We start from the raw sequence: 22,390 nt of genomic DNA on the forward strand, positions 1-22,390 counted from the left end.
GCATGCATGACGCTTAATTGCACCCCCTCTCTCGCGGCGATGACAACAACGCACTCGTCTAACGTTGTGCCCACTCGGTCTTTGATTCTGAAACGGAGGGAGGATATACTTTTTTTTTAAATGATCAAATATATTATAAAGATTCATCAGAAGTATAAATCATCTCAAACATAATAAAAATTACATCGAGGTCCATGGACCACCGAAGGACCATTGTCACCGCCAGAACGAGCCACCGACGCGCCGTTGTCCCCGCTCCCATAACAGAGCCGGCCTGACCTTATCGATGACAGTCGGGAAGTCTTGCGCACGTGCCCCTAAGGACCAGCGCCCTGGAGCCCCGGTCGTCGCCTTTGAATCCATGAATCGATCTGAAGAACTTGACACCAAATAGCGCCATTCTGTACGCACATCAAGAAACACTAACCTCACCGCCCCAAGGAGCTGGCAGGAATCTACGTGGAAGCTCTCTGTCTAATCCGTCCAAGCAGATGAACTTGAGGAGGGTCGAAGCCCGGAAGACTGGCTCGAAGAAGGAGCGCCGCCATCCATCCAAACGTCGCCCCCTGCAAGGACTAAAACCCTACCTATCTACTGTCGAGACACTAGGATTCTCCTCCCCACCACCGGCTGCCGGAGCGGTAGACGGAGGGAAGCCGAATCCACGGGCTCGCCGGAGGAGATCGAGGGAAGGAAGGCTTTCCCAAGTCGTCTTGGGAGAGAGGAATGAAAATCATGTGAGGATATACTTTACAAACACTTCATTGTGTTTTTTTCCTGATAAAGGATATTTTCATTCAATCGATCTATCGAGTTGATACAACCGCACTGAGCGAATGCCCAGACTCTACATAGCATGATACACACAGCCAAAACGTCCAACAGGACCCAAAAGAAAATATTGTTTTACTGCAAAAGGAAAAGGTCGGCCTAAGGTGGGGTAGATCCTATCAGAAGATTACACTGTCATCCATGATGGGAAAGGATCTACCAGACCGTATGCTCCAGCCAAGTAGACATCATCATAAAAAGGTCTTTGTCCTACGATCTTTGCAGGACAGACCAAGTACGATGACCTCGTGTACATGCATAAATAAGCCGCATAGGAAACGAAAACATTTTTTTTATTAAAAACCACATCATTCCTGGTAAGTCACAGAGCCCAACATAAGACTGTCGCTCCCACAAGAATGTGTGAACAAAATTGTTTGTCAATACCCGATAACCAATTGCCAAACACATTAGGCACACTGGGGGGGGGGGGGTAAATATTTGAAGCTACTTGAACAACGGACCACACTGCACGAGCAAATTTACACTAAAAATTAGGTGTTTAATGAAGCCGTCGTGTTGGCAAAAGGCACAAGTATTGCTACCTTGACAGTTACTGTGTGCCAGGTTATCTCTAGTTAAGATCACGCCTCTGTTTAAAAACCAGAAGAATATCTTCACTCGAAGAGGTAGTTTGAGCTTCCACAATTTTTATTATGAATATGAACATCGCAGTGGGCAATCGCCTCGTATAAGGATTTGACTGAAAACACCCGCAAGTTCCATGGAAACTCATCCAGTTCATTTGATAGCCGAACAGGCTCCAAATGTGTGAGCAATTCATTCCACGTTGCGAGAGGAGGCCCTAATAAGTCCATGCAGAAGGAAATATTAAGGTTTGCTTGGCCCAAAACATGTGCGACTGTGACGAATTTATGTCTAACAATGTGATACAAGCTCTGGTACTGCACCTTAAGTGGAGTAGCACCAATCTAGGTATCCTCTCAAAACCTAGCCTGAGAGTTGTCCCTAACCGAGAAAGTGCCAAAATGGAAAAAAAAAATCCTTGGCCTTCATCATGCCATACAAAAATATGTGAATCACCAGGTTTCAGTGGAGTTGAGAAATGGCTTTGGATTACACGTGCTTGTTATGAATGATTTTCTTCCACACTCCATTATCAGTTAGTAGTTTATATACCCGTTTACTGAGAAGGGCAATGTTTTTAATCTCAAGATATTGAATCCCAAGACCCCCTTCACTTTTAGGACGACACAACACATTTCACTTAGCTAGCCGCTATTTCTTCGATTCATTATCACACTGCCAAAAAATTCCGGATCTAAAGTAGTTCAATCTTTGTAGAACCCCTTTTGGTAGGTGGAAGAAGGACAACATGTATAAAACCATATTGCCTAGGACGGAATTGATCAATACCAATCCCCCCCCCCCCTCATATGACAAGAGCAACTGCCCAGTCGTTTCTCAAGTCTCTCTTCCATGTATTTCCACTTAGCGATACTTAGCACCAATAGTGAATTGGAATACCAAGGTACTGAATAGGGAACTGCCCGATCTGACAACCAAAAATCTCAGCATACTCGAATGTCGAAATAGTGGCCTCACCAAAGTAGAAAAGTTCACTCCTGTGGAAATTAATTTTAAGACCTGAAAGCTCCTCAAAAACACATAATAAGAGCTTGAGGTTTCTTGATTTATCTAGGTCATAATCCATAAAGGGTATGGTATCGTCTGCGTATTGTAGAATAGACAAGCTAGCCATCTTCTACTAGGGCAGTAATTACATAAGTAATCTGACCAAACACTTTAGCTCGCTCAATAAGAATAGCTAACATGTCTGCCATGGATGTTGAACAAAATAGGGGAAATGGGTTCCCCGGGCGAAGACCCTTCCGAGTCTAGAAATAGCTACCAACATCATCATTCACCTTGATGGCAACACTACCCCCGGAGACGAAACTCTCTACCCATCGGCACCATTTTGGCGAGAACCCCTTCAGGAAGAAAGTTTGTGAAAGAAAGGGCACTTCACTTTATTATAGGCTTTTTCGAAGTTAAATTTTATGATGACTCCACTCAGCTTTTTCCGGTGAAGCTCATGAATGGTCTCATGCGGCACAACAACTCCATCAAGTATGTTGCGACGTTGCATGAATACAGTTTGAGCGGGGCATACCACATGATTAGCCACCCCGTTCAACCGATTAGTTGCAACCTTTGTAAAAAATTTAAAACTAACATTTAGAAGGCTAATCGGTCGATCTTGTTGAATACGAGACTTGCATCCTTAGTCTTGGGCAGAAGAATAATTGGCCCAAAGTTTAAGTGAGATGTGTCAAGATTTTTAGTATACCAAGTCCGCCTTAATCTTGTCCCAGAAATATGGGCTTTCAGGGTTTATTCAACAGATTTTTGTGGCAGGCTAATAATCTGCCTAGTACTTTCCTTTTTTTTCTGTTGAAACTTTATGGATGGTTGCAAACTTTGCAATAATTAAGTGAGAGCCGTGTCCATTGATGCATCTACTATCTACTACGAGTGAAAGGATGCATAATTAACAGAACTAGCACCAATCCTATACTCCTACTACATGTCTCACTACCATCGTGTTCATTAATCTATTATTTGGGGACACATGTGCTCTTCACTCCTTTTCTGCACGCAACGTGCAGATTTTTTTAAAGTGGAGAGTCGAGAGTGGGTGCGTGTTGGTCGTCGGAGTATAGATCAGGGCTCGATATTTGCGAAAAGACGCTTGATCCAGCTATCTATTTGGCTGGTTGGCTGGGGAGAAACAGTCATTCCAACGTAGTACGAACAAAAAAATGAACATGATATCACATGAGATTTTTGTATGTGAACTAGAGGCTGGGCTGTCTGATTAATGCAGCATGATAGCCTCTCAAACCTACATTCATCAAGATATATCACTTCTCATAATCCAGTTAAACCCCACTAGATCTCAACATGAGCATTGCTAATAAGGGAACCAAAAAACCCTGTCGAAGCACTTAAAAATGTGAGTGTGTTTCAATAATTGGACAACATGACTTAGGAAAGGATCCGTGCCTTTTCTTCTCGTACTCCTCTACTTCTACCAAGAACTGAAAGGCACATAAAACCAAACCAATGCAGTAGACAAATTCCTCTGAAAACAGTGAAGCACACTGGCAGGGTCTGGCTAATGTTTACGATGCAGACAAGGGGAACCACTCTTAGCTGAACTGGAAGACAATGCTGAATATGGAATCACCTGGTCGCCAGAGCAGCAGCTAAAATAGAACGCTGATCCATTCTTTGCCGATGTTTGATCGGAAAGATTACTTATTTCGGTTATACCCAATAAAAAGGTAAACTCATGATCTCTACTTTAGTTGAACTCCTTTCTTTCTACCATGAACAATATGCCAGTAGAATATAAGATGTGATGTGGGAAAAAATATCTTTATTTCTTCAGGGGCAACAACAGTTTACAACTGAACTTTAGATTCATTATTATGAACCGTAATCGATTGGACAAAGTACCAAAACTTTTATATGTTCCGTTCTAACTGGTTGGAATCTATATACATTTAAAGCCAGTACCCCTGCAGAGAAAGTCAAATGAAATAAGAATAGATTAACTATGAAAAACTTCACTAGTATGCAGTGGCGGAGCTTCAAAGAAAATGTTGGGCGGGCCAGACAAAGGGAGAGCACCGATTTTTTTTGAAATTCTGGGTCATATATATGCATTTAGTCTCTAATACAGGTGGAGTGAGAATATATGTATATATCAATTGAATTTTGAAATGATCTTTTTTTCTTTTGAAAACCAAATCAATTCTTCTCTAGGTGTGACCGTGTGAGTGAGCTTGTTTACCATTGCTTATGGCTACCCAACATATGCTGTGATATGTAAAATGCAAAGAACAACTGAGTGGAAAATCAGGATATCTAATGAAGCAATTGCAGGAAAATTAGATGTACAATGTAGTACTATTTGCATCTAATCCATGTCCCTCAGTTGAGTGGAACAACCAGGACTATATCATGGACAAAATAAGCATATGGACAGTCTGTATCTAACTACATCGTTGAACTCAGAATTTGGGAAAACAAATTAGATTAGCTGTGATCTCTTGCTGAATCGTAATTACAGGGAAATTAGATGGAGTGGTTGCTTGATTGGCCGATGTCTCTGTCTCCTGCCTGATGCGGCCGTGAGAAACAGCAGGAGCGGCTGCGTGCGAGAAAGCTGGGACTTGCGAGCGAGAGACCTCGAGTGCTTTGGATCGATCGTATCCTTACTAGGCCCTCGCGGACGTCTGGCCCAAGCTGAAACTGAAAAAAAAAAATGCCCTGCGCTTCGGCCGAGCGAGCCGATCCCCAAATCGGGGACAACGCCGGCCGCCGGCCATTGTTCCTTCCTTGGGGCATCCACCTACCCACGGAGATCTCTCGACGTGGCGTCGCCGCGGAGTGCCGTGCCGATGAGCTGGAGCGGGAGGCCGCCGGCGACCGGGGAGGATGCCGGATATGGCAGCGTCTCCGTCGCGGCCTCCCGCCCGAGTGCGCACGGTGCGGAAGCCGGAGGAGGAGGAGGAAGAAGAAGCCGTTGGCCACTGTTGGCGGTAAGAGCATCAGCCGTGGTGCACTGCTTTTCTTTTGCCCCCACCTACCTATTTTGGGGTAATTCACAAGATTTTCATCCCTGATAAACAGGGAACATGCCCGTGCTTCCCAGAAGGCTGAGAAATGGTGCGCTTGGCTCGGTTCCTGGAGCAAACATATCGGCTCGGCTGGGTACCGCCAGCCGAATAGACTGACGGCCAGGAGACCGAAGAATATCAATCATTCACTGCTGCCTGAAAGTAACATCCTCCCACTGGTATAGAGAGCTATAGCAGCAGCAAGAGCTTGTGCCTGCAAAACCGACTTCACATTCGATGCAGTTACTTGAATGAAAATTGTGCTGTGGGTATTCTTTGTGTTGCTAGAAAGAAATCACACCCAATCCTGCTATATTGGAACAGAGTAATCCTAAATAGTTCTCGAGCGGGCAAAGATTGATAATTCTAGACAAAGACTGTAGGGGACAATATAGATTTCTTTTAGCGAGCCGGTGTGCGAAAATACACAGCCGGACCTGTGTCTAGGCGCACCCGAATTGGCATAATAATAATATATAAAAAATCAAAAAGATCTGAAACTTTCTCATAACAAGTATTGTCTAGTGTATTACTCCTGTGTAAAGTTTCGCGACAAAATGACTTTCATGGTATTCGGAACAAAGAAAAACAAAACCGATACCATATTAAACTTACCATTCGCACACTTTCTACTTGCAACATTTTGTCCTTTTTTGCCAACAATACCACAAGTCATTTTGTCCTGAAACTTTCCACGTGAGTAATACACTAGACAATGCTTGTTCTGACAAAGTTTCACATTTTTTTTTTATTTTCTTACTATTTTCTATTTCCAAAAATCCGCTCCAGCCAATGTGGAGCTATATTGGTATGAAGGAGTATGGAATGAGAAAAAGGAATCTGCGCCCCGCCACAAAGTGCACCCCGCACCAAAAAAAGCTAAAAAGAAGCAAAGCTACCAGCACCAGATTATCCAAAGGTCTTTGCTTTACCTCAGAAAAAGAGCATCAATTCAGACACAAGTAATATATTTATATGCCTTGAGCTTCCTTTGCCTCATCTCAGCAAAGAAGAAAAGAAAGAATATATTCATTGCCACCTCTCCATCATATATTCTTGCTTGCTAGCCTGCCTTGCCTTGGAGCTAGTGGCATTCCGTTGGGTTTCTGGACTCTCCTCCTGTATATTGCTGCAGAGCATCTCCCTCCTCCCCGGTCTCCTCCAACACTTGACGGCACCAGCCTACGCCTGCAATCAGCCATCTCCGGCGTGCCCAAACAGCTCGATCAGCTGCCTCCCTGTTCGTCGGCGGCGTTGCGTACGTGAATCTTTCTTTCTGCATGCTCCTTCCTCTGACAAGAACGATCATTGCTAGCTTGCTAGTGGCAGTGGCTAACCGCAAACAGTTTTTTTTTTCCTTTTTCTTTTCTACGTGCAGCAAGCAAAGTTGTTGGTTCCAGCGGCGCAACGCAGCTATGGAGGTGGCCGTCAGCGCAGCACGGTGGGTGGTGACCAAGGCACTTGCCCCAGTGACAGATGGCCTGCTGGAGGCGTGGGCGGCCAGCTCCGGGCTCGGCCCCAACATCGACGCCCTCAAGATGCAGCTGCTCTACGCCCAGGGGATGCTCAACAACGCCCAGGGGCGGCAGGGCAGGGACATCACCAACCCTGCTCTCAAGGGGCTGCTGCACAAGCTGAGGCAGCTGGCGTATGTCGCCGATGACGCGCTCGACGAGCTGGACTACTTCCGCATCCAGGACGCACTGGAAGGCACCTACCACGCAGCAGCCGGCGTGGATAACCTGGGCTGCCTCCAGGCCCTCGCCCTCAACGCTCGCCACACGGCTAGATCTGTTGCCGGCAAGATCAAGTCCATGAGCTCCTGCTCGCGTGCTGCTAGCCCACTTGATGCCCAAGAAGATATTGGTGGGAGCCGTGGATGCTCATGTGCCGGCGGATGCATGCCCAAGGTTTCCTCTGGTGCTGTTCAAGCTGCTGTTGGTAAACACTTCCCATGCTGCTACTCTTCTCCTCATACCAGTGAGTTAGTCGAATCGTCCAACGTGCCAGCTGCAAGCAAATGGCGGCTCCTCTGTGGCGCCTGCCCACCCAAGGCACCGACACAGAGAGTTCGCAACACAGAGGAAACACCAAAACTGAAGTTTGATAGGGTGGAAATGTCCAAGAGAATGGTAGACATGGTAGAGCAGCTGAAGCATGTATGTGCTATGGTCTCCACCATTCTCAATCTAGAGCTACTAAGCTTAAGCCGTATTCCTAACCCAGACGGCATTTCTAAGGATCGACCCAAAACCACCCCATAAATTATAGAGCCCCAGCTATATGGGAGGGATGCCCAGAAAAAGGAAATTGTAGATGGCATCACCAGGGGTGAATATTCTTCCGAACAACTTACTGTCCTTCCAATTGTTGGGCCAGGGGGTGTTGGGAAGACTACCTTTACACAACACATATTTGAAGAAGTGAAGAGCTGTTTCCAGGTTAGAATTTGGATATGTGTGTCTCTCAACTTCACTGCTGATAGGTTGGCACAAGAGATTTTGGAACAGATCCCTAAAGATAACAGTGAAAGTAAAAAAAGTAGCAAAGAAGAGGAAATTTAACAAAGGTTAAGATCAAAGAGGTTCTTACTTGTCTTGGATGATGTGTGGAAATATCATGATGATGAGTGGAAAAAACTAGTAGCTCCGTTCAAAAAGGCGGGGACAGAAGGCAATATGGTTATAGTCACAACTCGAATTCCAGGGGTAGCAGACATGGTCAGGACAGTTGACCATTCTATAGAAATGGAACATCTTGGTCCTCAAGATATGTTGTCTTTCTTTGAAGCATGTGTATTTGGTGACCAACAACAACCATGGCAAGAACATCCTGAATTACAAGATGTTGGGCACAAAATACTGGAAAGATTGAAGGGTTTTCCTCTTGCTGCAAAAACTGTGGGTAGATTGCTCAGAAACCAGCTCACATTTGACCATTGGACAAGAGTTTTGGAAAGTAAAGAGTGGGAGTCACAAGCTAGCGATAATGACATTATGCCAGCCCTCAAGCTTAGCTATGATTATCTCCCTTTCCATCTGCAACAGTGTCTTTCCTACTGTGCATTGTTTCCTGAAGATTATGAATTTCATGCAGAAGAGTTGGTTCATCTGTGGATTGGACTTGGTATTTTACACTCATCAGATGATCAGAAAAGAATTGAAGATGTTGGATTGTGTTACTTAACTGACTTGGTTAATCAGGGGTTTTTCAAAAAGAATGTATCGAGCCTTGGCAGTCCTCGTTACACCATCCATGATCTACTACTTGAGTTGGTAGTGAAGGTCTCATCATATGAGTGTCTTAGCATATCCAGCTCTAATGTGATGTCCATACAAATTCCCCCATCTGTACGTCATTTGTCTATCATTGTAGATGATGCGGACGTCAAGGACACAGTGACTTTTGAAGACTACAAGAGGGGTTTGTGTGCATTGCAAAAAAGATTTGAAGTTCAAAACCTACACACGTTGATGTTATTTGGAGAATACCATGCAAATTTTTCAAGGGTTTTTCGTGGTTTATTTTTGGAAGCCAGAGCCCTTCGCACTGTCTTTTTTTCTGGAGCATCATATAATGTGGAGGATGTGTTGCCAAGCTTTTCAAAGCTTGTTCATCTTCGCTACTTAAGGATCAAGTCAGCTGGTTTTTATGATGAAGCCTTGTGCATATCTAGTGTGTTGTGCAGATTTTATCACTTGGAAGTAATTGATCTACAAGGATGGAAGGGCCGCTTCGGTTCAACAAGATATATTAGCAACCTTGTAAAATTGTGCCATTTTGTTGTGCCCCGAGAAGAACTTCACTCTGACATATTTGAGGTGGGAAAACTAAAATTCATCAATGAGTTGAGGGCATTTAGAGTGGGACAAGAAGGTAACATGTCTGAACTGAGTCAAATAGGGAAACTGGCAAATATTGGAGGATTACTTGGCATTTACAATCTTGAAAAGGTGCAGTCAGAAGAAGAAGCAATTGAATCAAAACTGATACAAAAAAGCCACATGAAAGAGCTAATATTAGACTGGGATGTTCAGCGATCTAACAGGGATCCTAAATTTGAAGAAAATATCCTTGAAAGTCTTGTACCACACAGCAATCTTCAATGCCTAAGCATTAGAGGGCATGGAGGCACTGCCTGTCCAAGATGGCTAGGTTCAAACCTCTCAGTCAAGAATCTGGAATCTCTTTCTCTGGATGATTTGTCTTGGGGAAACCTTCCACGTATAGGAGAGGTGTGGATGGTCAATGATCTTGGTGTTGAGTATCAGGACTGCATCTTAGGCCAAACATTTCAAAATTTGAAAAGGCTAGAATTGGTTAAGATACCAAGATTGAGAAAATGGGTTGAGGACAATACTTCTCATTTGTTCCCTCAGCTAGAAGAACTCACCATTAAAGATTGCTCTGAACTCACTGAGCTGCGATCTTCACATCATAATAGTGGTCTGCCACAGCAAGAGAAGGACATGGCTTGATTTCCTAGACTAAAGTCTCTCAGGATAGAAGACTGCCCAAAGCTATTGTCATTTCCTCAAATCCCTTGGACTTCTAGCCCTCTGCTGTGATAAAACGGGTGGACGCTGGTCTTGAGAAGCTAGTTTACGAAAAAAAGAGCGGAGCAGACTCAAGTTGTTCACTGGAAGTGAAGGGAAAAGATAACCGAGACAGTTTGTTTTTGAATAAGTTGGTTTTCTCTAATCTAACTTATCTGAAAAAGTTGTTCATTGAAAATTGCTCTCCTCTGCTGCTTGATAACCTCCTAATGCTAACATCTCTCGAGTTCCTCTCAATATGTGATTCAAGCAATGTATTATCCCAGGTTGAAAGTGTGAGCCATGGCGGATGCCTGCTATCTGTTAAAAAGATAAGTGTCAGACGATGTGGTTGCAATGGTAAGGAATTGGCACAACTGCTCTCACTTCTGCCGGAGCTCACCGAAATGACAATAGTGGATTGTCAGGAGATAAAATGGCTAGGTGTGGCGGGGCAATTATCAGCATCTTCTTCTGCTGCTGCTGAACAATTGAATCATGAGCAAATCGGACAGCAGCAGCAAGAGTCGAAAGGAGGAGTAGACGGAGTGCTGCTCTTGCCTCCCCAGCTACAGAAGTTAAACATCCAAGCGCTCCCAGAGCTGAGCTTGCTCTCCTATTCACTGGAAGGTGGCAACGAAGGAGGTGGGCTCCAAGGTCTCCGCTCCCTTCAGTTTTTGACAATATGGGATTGCCCCAAGTTACTCCACTCCTATTCATACTCTAATATTCCTTTTCCAACCTCCCTGCAAATATTAATTTTGAGTGGTTGTGGGGAGTTCAGAGGCAAGGGCATAGGCCCTCTCCTCGCCCAAGGCCACCTCACATCGTTAAGCATCCTTAAAACCCCCAACTTCTTCGTTGGTTCTGAGCCACTTGACAAGGAGCTTCTACCCTGCTCCTCTGCACATCAGGAGCTTGAGCTGAAGACAGATGATATTGCAAGGTTCATTCCTGCGAGAAGCTGCAGTGCCTCCCGGCAGGTCTACATAGACTTGCCAGCCTCGAGACATTATGGATAGGGTCCTGTCAAGTCATGCGGTCGTTACCAGAGGACGGCCTCCCGAGTTCTCTGAAAAAATTGGTGATCGGCGACTGTCCTGCCATCAAGTTGCTACCCAAGGGCAGCCTCCCAAGTTCGCTGCAAGTATTAGATATATGGTACTGCCTTGCCCTGGTGTCTCTGCCCAAAAACGGCCTCCCAAGCTCTCTGCAAAAATTGGAAATCTGGAACTGCCCTGCCTTAAAGTCGCTGCCGGAGGATGGCCTCCCAAGATCTCTGCAGGAAATAACGATTAGAGGGAGTACTGCAATCAATTCGCTGCCCAAGGGTGGCCTCCCAAGATCACTGCAAGTATTGGATGTCCATTATTGTGACAATGAGGAGCTAAAGAGGAATTGCCGTAAGTTAAGAGGAACCATCCCAAAGATCATAATTTAATCTGACCAAAGGTAACAGCTGCTCATTCCTACTTCCTACTCACTAATTTCCCCTGCCTTTGCCTAACCTCTGAAGCATCCGAGTGGTTATTCTCTGTTTTGTTCAGTTCATTCAAATTGCTGCCATTCCACCTGTATAACTCACTCCCATACACACCTGTACTTTCAAAAACTATAGCATGCCCAGATCATTTGTTTTTTGGGTATGCTTTCCCTTGTTACCAGGTTATTTGAAGTTCTGAAGAATGTTTGTTTCAATATCGTGCAGGGCTCTGTGTCTTTTAGCCTTGTAGATTTCTATTTATCCATGCACATCTGGCGCACGAGGCTTGTGTGGTATCTTTCTGTGCATAAATCAGGTAACTACATTTAAATGTACGTCTTCTCCTGCTGTATGTTCAGTTCATCGAAGCAAACTGCAGTTCACTTGCATAACCACTCAAGCATTATCTGTTTTGTTCAGTTCACCGAATTTACTGCAGTTTCACTTGAATGGCCCTCTTGTTTTAATGTACCCTGCACATCAGTTCTTCAACTTGTATGTTCTTCTAGCCTCTTAGAATCCAAGAACGTCTCCAAGTTGCCAATGGAAGCATTCAGGTAACAATTTGCATCTTCCATCCTGTACATAAATCTGGTCAGTATATGCAGTATCATCCCATACACCCGTTGTTCCATAAATTATAGCTGCCCAAATCATTTTGTTGGGTTTTGGTTTGCCTTCTTACCAGATTATTTAAAGTTTTAATCAATGTTTGTTTCAATCTATCATGCAGCTTTGCCTCGGAGTTGTAATTCTCTGAATTCGCACAACCACACACAGTTCTCATATCATTGATTGAGTGGCACCCTCCTCCTGTATACATGACTGGCCAGCACACGACTTGTAGTGTGTCTTTTCCTAAGTGGCAAGACTGGTGTGACTCAATTTGTGGGTAAAGATGTACACCCTTTGCAAAGGTATTGAATCTGTTTTAATATCCACTACTGCATGGGATAAAACCGATTTCGTTAGTTATTCTAAGCCTAGCCACTTTTAAGTCACTTTACAGAAGGCCATTCCGGGGCGCGCGAAAACCTATGGATAGTGCCATAATTCGCCGAGGCTACAGATGATTAGGCGCAGTCCTGGTGGTCAGTATGTGTGTTACTCCATTGTTAATTAGTTGTGTGCCTGTGACTCTGCAACCAATCATGATTCTATATACAAAGAATTGCTAATCTTGCAATTTCCGCGCTATTATGAAATATCAGGTACACGTTTCAGAGAAGTTAATGAGCAATCTAATTCCTAAGAAGGTATGAGCTCTATTTGGTTCCCTTAGGCATAGTGTTAATTCATTTTATCACTTGTTTATGCTAAAGTCGTCTTGATGTGGAGATTACACCATGATATATATATTAAGATGAGTAAAGCCAGGAATCTAATGGGTTGAGTTCTCTAGCTCCTAAAGTATTCTATTCAGAGCCTCCATATTAAAATGAACAAAACGAAAATGGTAAAACTTCTTTTGCTGTTAAAAACGAAAAATGAAAAAGAAAAGTGTTGTTACTTTCCGATAGGGCAGCACATTCCATTTCCCAGCTAGTTACCAGCCATAAGCACTTCACTAATGTCTAACAGTTGGATTTTCTCATCAACCCTGAGCCACCCATGCCAAAAACTGGGCCAGTAATCATCAGAAACTATCTGTATTCAGTCTACAGCCACTGACCATAGTGCACTCCCATATGGTTGCATTTGGTTATTTGTTGAATTTTTCACTTTGTTGTTCGTTTACTGCGCTAAGAGGTTTTCTGTAACAGAGCAACAACTCCGACACACTGCTTTCCGTATCTGGGTCGATGCAGAAGTTGGAAAGGTGGACGCGAAGCTTACTTGCTACTCCCTCATCAACTCCATCAGCCCACAAGTCAGTTCTTGTGGCTGACCTGAAATTGGCAGATTTCAAGCAGTTCCTAGCAAATAAAGGCCTGCAGGTAGGCCTCTGTACTGTGTACCTTAGTCACTCCATCCTTCATATTTTACTTTTAGAGCGGGCATCAAACCAATATATTTGGTTATATGCCCTGAAACCATTGAAATTTAGTGCTAAGAAATTCTTTCCAGGTTGAGTTTGGTGGGGCTACTCTACGGTGCGGCGAATATTTCACGGTGTGCAAGATTGGTGATTTTCCAAAAGGTAACTTACTACTGGAACTGCCATACATTTTGCAGTGATCAGTCTACAATCATGATAACCCGCCTTTCTATTTATGCCGCGCTCAGTCTATGTATAATATTAGTTGGTGTGCCTGTGACAGGTGTGATGGTGCATTGCAGGGGAGCACGGATTCTCAGAAGATTGTGATCGAGGGCCCGTTGTGTGAGGACAAGATTCCGATTAATTTAATCCATATGAAAACATGACATCTGTGCTAGCAAGATTAAATGCACACTGTAATGTACACATGTGAGGGTGTACTCATAGAGCATGCATATCTATGAACATAAAGTACTGCAAACACATACCTTCAGTAGGGAAAGTAGGGGCAGCGGCAACATTTGCATCACCCATGGTGTGGTCCAGGAAGTAGTCGAAGTCGTGGACAGACGTAACCGAGCAGTCGCGCCAAGATGCTCTCCGAAACCTTATCGCCCTTCACCCGGTGCAGGATCACACAGGGCACAACGACGTTCCCCGAAAACCTCCCCTTCACCCGGTGCAGGATCACAAAAGGGCGAGGCTCCAGAGGCCTCGGGAGCAGCAGCAAGAGAAACAACGGTATATAGTTGGTCGGGGTAGAAGAAGTGGGAGTAAGCCCACAACTGAGTCTGTAACAGGCCAAATAAAACGCACACACGGCATATGTCTGAGCTCAGCTCGTCTCGTTCACAAAACACGAGGCGCAAAGGCAGGCGGAGGAGGAGCGTGTGTATCACTCCTCTTCTCCTGCTCTAATAGGATGTGGAGGAGAGTTCCTTATATATTGTCCACACCCGGGATAGGACTAAACTCCCGACCATGTCATGAAATCACTAGTGGGCGTTTCAGACTTTCCAGGAAATAATTGATATATGGGCCTAAAGCCCATCCATATTTCAACATCAACACCTATTAGGAACACCCATTAGTCACAAATCATATTTTCAGAATTGGTTTGTAGAGCTCCAAAATCAAATATTTATCTATTTCTTTATGTATTCTCATTTCTGATATTAAAAAAACTCACTCAAAAATTATCCCAATCTTTTCGCAAAATAAAAACAAATTTCAAATTTTGAACACAAAAAAAAATTGACATTGTTTTTTCCATTCCTCCATGAAACCATCACAATCACTGTATTCTTCTTTTTCCTAAAACACGCAGGAGAGCTGCATATCATTCCATTTAAGATAAATATAGAAGTACAGAGGATTGCCATACAAAAATCACTGTATTCTCAAAATGGACAATATACTTATTTGAAGAAAAAAACTTCACATTAAACAAATCATTTTCTATATTCAATATTCCAATACAGAAATCTTAAATTGAACATCGCAAATTGCCAATCCTCTACTGAACCACCAGAACCAACCATAATCTCAAATTGGACAATGTACACATCTACAAAAACTATTCTCATGTAAAAACAACCCACTCTCACCATTCGGAATTTTGATTCAAAATTTGCCAGTCTTTTTCAGCATTGCTGCTATTTTTCAGACGTGGTGGGATAGGACTAATTACATGTATGCTCTGATTCAAATTGAGGTATCCTGGCCCCTGTATTTTGCACGCACATTTCTAGCACAAGGATATATATGGAGAACAACGCACAATGAACAAATAATGAACAATATCCTATCAAAATAATTTACAACGCAAGAGCAAAAAGAAGGGACTTTACATACACGATCAGCGTCAGGAAGAAGGAGAGGGGCTGCGCAGCACTATCTGTCCATCCTCGTCCTTGTCAAACACCTGCTCTATCAGGTCGTTCCAGCTCACCCGTGGCTGCTGCCTCGACGACGCTGGTGGCGGGAAGCTCTCGCTCCTCTCAGGCCGTGGGCCGTCGTCGAACGTGCCGTAGATCGACGCCATTCCCGATACCGACAGCGTGGCAGCCCTGCGCAACGCCACCTTGTGCTCCTCCACGTGTTCCCTCGGCACCGCCGTCTCGTCCCGCTCCATCCGCTGGTTCGATGGTGCCGCCATCGCGCGCTCCTTCTCCAGCATCAGCTGTTCATGTCCACATGTCATATGAGCAATGATATGTGATATGACATTATTATTATTTACTGTTTCAGTCTGGAAATTGCTGCAGATACATGGCATGATGCGTGCTACTTGAATTTGAAGTTGAACAAAATTTCCACACCTTCCTAGACGCTTTAACAATCTTACATTTTGATGTTGACATATCTACACTCAAAACTACCTTGTACTCTAGATTGTGCACAACTTGAACCCAGTACGTGCTTCACAACACGGCCTGATCTACTCTAGATGGCATGCACTCCTTGAGACAACAAGTGCTGGATTGCGTATTTGAAAGCTACCAAACATGCAAACTAGAATTTGGTAAAACAGAATTTTATTTTACTTCTCTGTCAGAAACACCAACATGACATAAATATGATGTGTATATACACAAGACTTACATCCAGAGCTCTCTGGCCTTCCCGCTCGATCCAAACAATGGCATGATCCATTGTGGCGTTACAGGATAGAACGACATGCTCAAATCTACCATCTACCGGCACAGCTGTTTTGACTACCGGTGGATATCTTCCGCACCTGCATGGATATCACCAAGAAACTGCGTTTAAGAAAATATCGGAAGTCTCCAATAGCAAAAACATAGTAATCATTAGTGAGAAAAATTCTGAAGAAATCAGCATCGTGTTAGATAGTTTTAGGCATTATAAAACAGTAGTGTGGGCTGTGTCATAAATAGTGTTTGAATAAGTGAATTACATACTGACAACATGAAGGTTCTCATAGGATACTAGGGAACAGAGGATTTTTTTTTAATACCAGTAGCATAATATTCTCTCTACTTCTGACATTTGTGAGAACCTCTGTTATTGCTCATGAAGTGTTTCGTAAAGAAAGATACTCTGCAACAATGTTATATTTCAGGTCCCTAAAATAGTTTTTCTACATTCTAGATCAACAGTAAAGGGAAAACAAAGGTACCTGAAACTTTTCCTTTCCACAATGTGATATATCCGACCTGGTGCATAGAGCCTCCTTGGATCCTTTAACATAGCATCTTCAGGTATGCACGTGTCCTTTAAACATCTCAAACATAGGAGACATGGCAGACTGCCCAAGAAGAGAAGATGGCCCAATTTTAAAATTGCTTCAACCCACAAAGCTGGAAGAAAATAATCACATTGCATTCAACAAACTCGATATCATATCATAGCTAGTACAGTAAACATAAACCAGATATTAGAAACTCGAATCAAACAGCCCGGCTACATTTGAATTCATTCCTATTGATCCATGGTTTATGAGTTTGCTTGCAATTTACTGATACTGAGATATTATTTCCTTTCCTTAAGCCATTTAAAAAAAAACCTAATGGCCTCTGTATTGGTTCTGGTTTCGGCATTCGAACGCCTTGCTATTTATCCATGATTGAGGGGTGTCGTATAGATTTTTTGTATGATGTTCCTTAGTAGTTTGAGCTAACTATAACAGTGTTAATTAACCAACGTTTATGGAGACAAGAGAAATAGTGGGGAAGGGCATCAAGGTACACAAGAGTAGTACGTAATATAGTAGGGTGAGCAGGAAAAACCAATGTGTAATCTTTGGTAGTTACTATACTAGAAACCACAAGAAAATTATTATATGGGGGTAAACTCGTGCTCAGATAAGAACCAAATGCCCCTATATCACAGTGATCAGTCACATTAGAATCGTGATGTATCCCAAGCGGGGATACAGTTGCCACTTGGCACTTTGAAGGCCTAAATTAGGCAACAGAGGTAACTATAGAATCAATCGATTGATGTGTTTATCACATTCCAACACTTAGTTTTCACGTGATACAGCTATGGCTTGTCATTGGCTTGTTAATGTTCGATTGGAGTAAAAGGGAAATCCGGAAGTACTGGCTGGCCACTAGAATCACATGATGTGGAATTGTGTGCTACTAGAATCATATAACTAACAGCACCAAATACGAACATAGAATAAACCGCATTGGTGGCATGTCCATACCAGAGAATCGACTTGAAGATATCTTCTAAAGGAGTGGCCGTCCGAGGCAAGAAATCATCCTGTCATTTGCAAGAACAACAGTTATATTCAGCCTATACATACTCTATTGACCAACAAAGCAATGTTCTATCCAGATATCAGAGGCAGAGCAGTTATTCTTGTCTGACAGAAGTAGCACCCAACAAAATGCAGGTAGACATGTAACTAAGTTCTGCAACTGAACTTTTAGCAGCAAGCAAGCACCCAACAAAATTCAGACGGGCATGTAACTAACTTCTGTAATAACTGAATTTAGTAGCAAGCAAGCACACAACAAAATTCAGACAGGCATGTAACTCAATTTCTAACAGCAAGCAAGCACACAACAAAATTCAGATAGGCATGCAACTTAATTTTTAACAGCAAGCAAGCACTCAAAAAAATTCAGAGAGGCAAACTTCTGCAACTGTACTTTTAGCAGCAAGCAAGCAAGCAAATCAATCGGTCAGCAATGCAATGTCTATCTCATTCAGAAGCAGAGCAGGTATCCACAAAAATTCAGTCTGACAGCAGTCGCACTCTAACAAAATTCAGACATACTGCATGTAACCAAATTCGTACAACTGAACCTGTAACCACCAAATTCAGGCAAGCAAGCAACCAAATCAATCGGGTCCTCACTGGCTCACCTGAAGCACGACGGAGTTGATGACGTCGGCGTATCGGACGGCGAGGTTGAGCGACATACAGCGGGCGGGGGCCATGGCGTAGCACCGGGTGCGGCCCCTCTCGACCTTGCCGAGCTTGTCGAGGTTCAGCACCACAACCATGGTGAGCATGGCGGCGACCCCGGCGCCGAGCGAGTGGCCCGTGAAGGTGAGCGTGTACTCAGGGTACCGGTCGAGGAGGTCCCGGAGCAGGTCGCACTCCCTGTCGAGCACCCAGCCGGCGGCGCGGAGGAGGCCGTTGTGGACGTAGCCGCCGTCGAAGCGGCGCTTGCCGAGGCGGTTGTCGAGGAGCAGCGCGTAGTCGGACTCGCGGCCGAGGTTGAGCCCGCGCAGCGCGAGCACGATGTCGGCGTGCGCGTGGTCGAGGTAGACGAGGTAGGGCGTGACGCGGCCCCCCGTGTCGGCGTAGGTGCGGCGGCGCACGACGCAGGCCGGGTCGAGGAGGAGGGGCGGAGCGGCGAGGAGGTCGGGCGGGGCGTAGTTGGCCATGACGAGGCGGCACATGCGGGGCACGGGCGCGAAGTCGGCGGCGGCGGCGTGGCCCCAGGTGGCGCTGTCGTGGTGGCCGGAGTGGACGCACCGCTTCCACGCCCACCGCGCGCACCCCAGGCAGTAGACGCACTCCAGCAGCGGCAGCCCGCACGCCAGCGACATGCGCCGCCGCGGGGAATTCCGTCGAGCAGGTCGCGGGCGCGCGGCGGCAGAGAGATCGGGTGGGATATTCCGGCGGTGGCGATCGGATCCGGGGGGTAGCTGGGGACGGAGAGATTTTGCGGGATTATTTTTATTACATTGGAGTAGACGTAAATACGGAGGAGTTTTTTGGAAATAATAATCGGATCCGATTTGGTTGCTGGGCAAAACAAAATTAAGATTGGGAGTCAGATGGATACAGGGTGAGAGACAGGGACTGACCAAACAATGTGGATGACAAGGCATGCCAAATATTGCAGTGGACCGTCGAGGTCGACGAAAGTCATCATCGGCGCCTCGTTGTCAAACCGGTGATACGGGCGTCTGCCATGACGACGGATAACTCGTCGCTTTCATGTGAAACATGGGATTCGGTTCTGGAGGGCGGGCAAGAGGGCTAAAAAGTGTCGCGCTGACATCATGGCTTATGATTGGTTCTATGTCGACTTTTGTGTTCGAAGAGGAAAAATACATGATTTGCCCAATTGATTGAATCGTGTATGGGTTTGAGAACAGCTTTGAATTTGGATCCAGGAGTGTCGAATCAAAGTGTCCACTTTTTTAGATTATACGGCGATTGTTTGGCGGAGGAACGGAAGATTCAAAGCTCGGTTTGGAATTTGTATATGTTTGAATTTCAGAATCGGTTTTGATTTCGTGGAAATCTTGAAATGTTGTAAGAAAATGTGAAATCATTTAATCTTGATAGGCATTTGAGACTATAAATTAAATCTATGTAAAAATGATTATTTGGAGTGCATCCATTCGGTGCTAGGTACATCTGCACCTGAGCATGAATTGTAAAATAGTAAAACTAAATAAATAAAATTTGAAACAAGAACTAAATAAATAAAATGGCATCCAAGATGCTCGCATGCGTGATGTGTGTGCAAGAGGTGGTGGCAATAAAAACAAATTTTGTCCATGAAAAGAAACTTTGAAATAGTACACTCTTTGGGCTTGCTTTTGTCCGGAACTTCTGGAGTGTCCAGACATCACAAAATTTTGCCAAAAAAAGAAAACAGAATTTGTCACCTGCAAAAAAAATCAGTTTTTTGCGAAAAAGGTTACTGTCTTTTGAATCCACTCTTCAATGGGCGTTGAATTCACTGTCCATCAGGTGTAGATGAGCGCAGGTTCAGAAGTGAATTACCAGATTATTTGTGGCTAATGGCATGGATTGAGACTCTGAGAGTGTCCTGACTGCGACGCTTCCTCCTTCAAATCATGTGATGTTTGGTGGGTGGCTCTTTCTGGCTACCTACAACACTCATGAATCCAGTAGAGCCTCCAGCTAATTCTGGATGCAGTCAGATCAAATCACATGTGTATGTTAAGTATGTTCCCGTCCCTTGCCCACACAATCAATCTGCATTTTCCCTTCATTTCATTTCCAACTAAACATACTTTTTTCTTCCTCATAATATCATCCACTACTTGCAGTTGCATTTTGGAACACAAACAAAAAGAAATAAATAATAGAAACAAGGGAATACCTATGTGTAGGTACTTGAAACTTTTTTCATCCACCGGTCACTTTCACAGGAACTGTTAGATATTGATCCAATGGTCCAAAATAGATCGTGGCATTGCTCATCGTCTTCCCCCCTGCATTCTTCCTTCTTCCTCTTCCCGATGCCCTAGCCACTACTAGGGAAAACCCTAATAGTAGTGCGGGATGAAAGCCTACCAATAGCGCGAGCATACCAGTAGCACTGAGTCCCGTGCTACTGATACGACACTACAACTATTGCTTAGTAGTAGCGTTGGTTCGACCAGTGCTGCTGCTGCCCTACCTAGCAGTAGAGTGGGCCCAACCTGCGCTACTGCTATAATTTTCTGTATTTTTATTTTCTTCTACGTATTTGCGATGTATTTGTAAAGGTTTTACAAAGTAGTGTCATTATATGATTTTATGATCCATCCATTTGAATCTAATCCGCGTTTCTTTCACCAAATGATATAATAACTCATCATTATTATAATAACAACTCATCATGATCATAATAACAACTCATCATCATCATCATAACAACTCATCATCATCATAGTCATAACAACTCCTCGTCATTGTAACAACTTCGGTGATCCGCTGCGTCCGCCCCCACCCCTCCCCCTCACGCCCGTCGGACGCTACCGCATGCCGCCTCGCCGCCCTGCCCTCCTATCGACCTCCCCTCACTGCCGTTGCTCGCCACCGCCCCGACAATCCCTCTAAGCCCCATTGCACCAATGGAGAACTTCGGCGATCCCCTGGACCCCCCATGCCTAAGATAGATAATGGGGTCGCTACTTCCCCGTAAGATATATGGTGGGGCTAGTTCTTCTGTGGCGAGCTTCTCCGGTGAGGTTCGGCCAAGAGGAAGGAAAGGAAGAAGAAGGAGAAGAAAGGAAGAAGGAAAAAGTGGCCGACGTCAGAAGAAATTTCAGGCACCTGAGAAATAGCAAATCTGTAGAAACAACAGTCACATGATCAACTTAGCATATCAGTCTCCACTTGTCCATCGACTCATCTGTTCCAGAGCTGGCTTCTCATCCACATTCCCGTATTATGCATCTGTCGAAGTGATAGAGGCGAGGGTGTCCCGATCTTTCGATAAGATGATAACTATCGATTTGGTGGAGACGACTTTGACGATCCGACTACAAACGTGCACGACGTTGCACCTTAGCAATCGCTAAACCAACTCCGAGAGGTTATTGACCACGCCGGAGCACAATCAACCTGACCATGAAGGTCTATTCCTGCAAGCAATCGAAGAACAAGCAAGAATATGATAAAGCAATCTGAATATTGCGAATATATATGAAGTATTGATAATGGTGGGGATCCGGAAGCGGTCTTGGTCTGGTTGTTGGACACAAACGAAGTACACGAAGTTGGAATGGCTAACTTTTAACTAAACAAATCCCAAGGAAAAAGCTACTAGATGGATCTACTTATATAGGAGCAAGGGGTGGCGGCCAAGGAGATGGGAGGACGTCCCAAGGCAGCCTAAAACTAACCCTAGGTCGTACAAGGCTCATGGGCCCAAGTGGAGGTGATGCAACACCTTTGGGCTTGTAGTTTGACTCGGATTCTGCTGCAACGTCAGATTGTTTCGTCCGTAACTCAACGCTCCGGACGAATTTGAAGGTGAATCCAATTGGGTTGGAAAGAGCACGAAATCTAGTTTCCAACAAAAAAAGAATCACCCAATTCGGAGTTCGTATGAAAAAGTTGTTGGCGTTTTGAGTCAGGTATGTCTGTGCAGTCCGAATCTGAATTCAGAACATGAGAGACTTGGACTCTATCTTCTCTTGGCCCAAAAGTGATGTGAGAGGACTTTTT

At 44.4% G+C, this 22,390-nt stretch overlaps 1 protein-coding gene and 1 pseudogene across 1 annotated transcript; one reads left to right on the forward strand and one right to left on the reverse strand.

Moving 5' to 3' along the window:
- Positions 1-6,407: 6,407 nt before the first annotated feature.
- On the forward strand, positions 6,408-13,963 carry LOC125550151 (annotated as a pseudogene).
- A 1,106-nt stretch (positions 13,964-15,069) lies between these two features.
- LOC125550152 lies at positions 15,070-19,241 on the reverse strand. Its single transcript, XM_048713076.1, has 5 exons — positions 18,328-19,241; positions 17,660-17,718; positions 16,625-16,753; positions 16,087-16,222; positions 15,070-15,664 (listed from the first exon to the last, which is right to left on the reverse strand). The coding sequence occupies exons 1-5, from the start codon at positions 19,018-19,020 to the stop codon at positions 15,347-15,349; spliced, it is 1,335 nt and encodes a 444-aa protein (XP_048569033.1). The 5' UTR covers positions 19,021-19,241; the 3' UTR covers positions 15,070-15,346.
- Positions 19,242-22,390: the final 3,149 nt, after the last annotated feature.

Source organism: Triticum urartu, chromosome 4 (assembly GCF_003073215.2).
Source record: "Triticum urartu cultivar G1812 chromosome 4, Tu2.1, whole genome shotgun sequence".
Taxonomy (NCBI): Eukaryota; Viridiplantae; Streptophyta; class Magnoliopsida; order Poales; family Poaceae; genus Triticum; species Triticum urartu.

Bases quoted from the DNA above. Each gene is read 5' to 3' on its own strand.
- LOC125550152 (XM_048713076.1), bottom strand. From the start codon at position 19,020: ATGTCGCTGGCGTGCGGGCTGCCGCTGCTGGAGTGCGTCTACTGCCTG. The intron at 16,754-17,659 runs GTATGGACATGC...CTTCTTGGGCAG, and splicing joins ATCTTCAAGTCGATTCTCTG to TCTGCCATGTCTCCTATGTT. The intron at 15,665-16,086 runs GTAAGTCTTGTG...GGACATGAACAG, and splicing joins AAGGCCAGAGAGCTCTGGAT to CTGATGCTGGAGAAGGAGCG.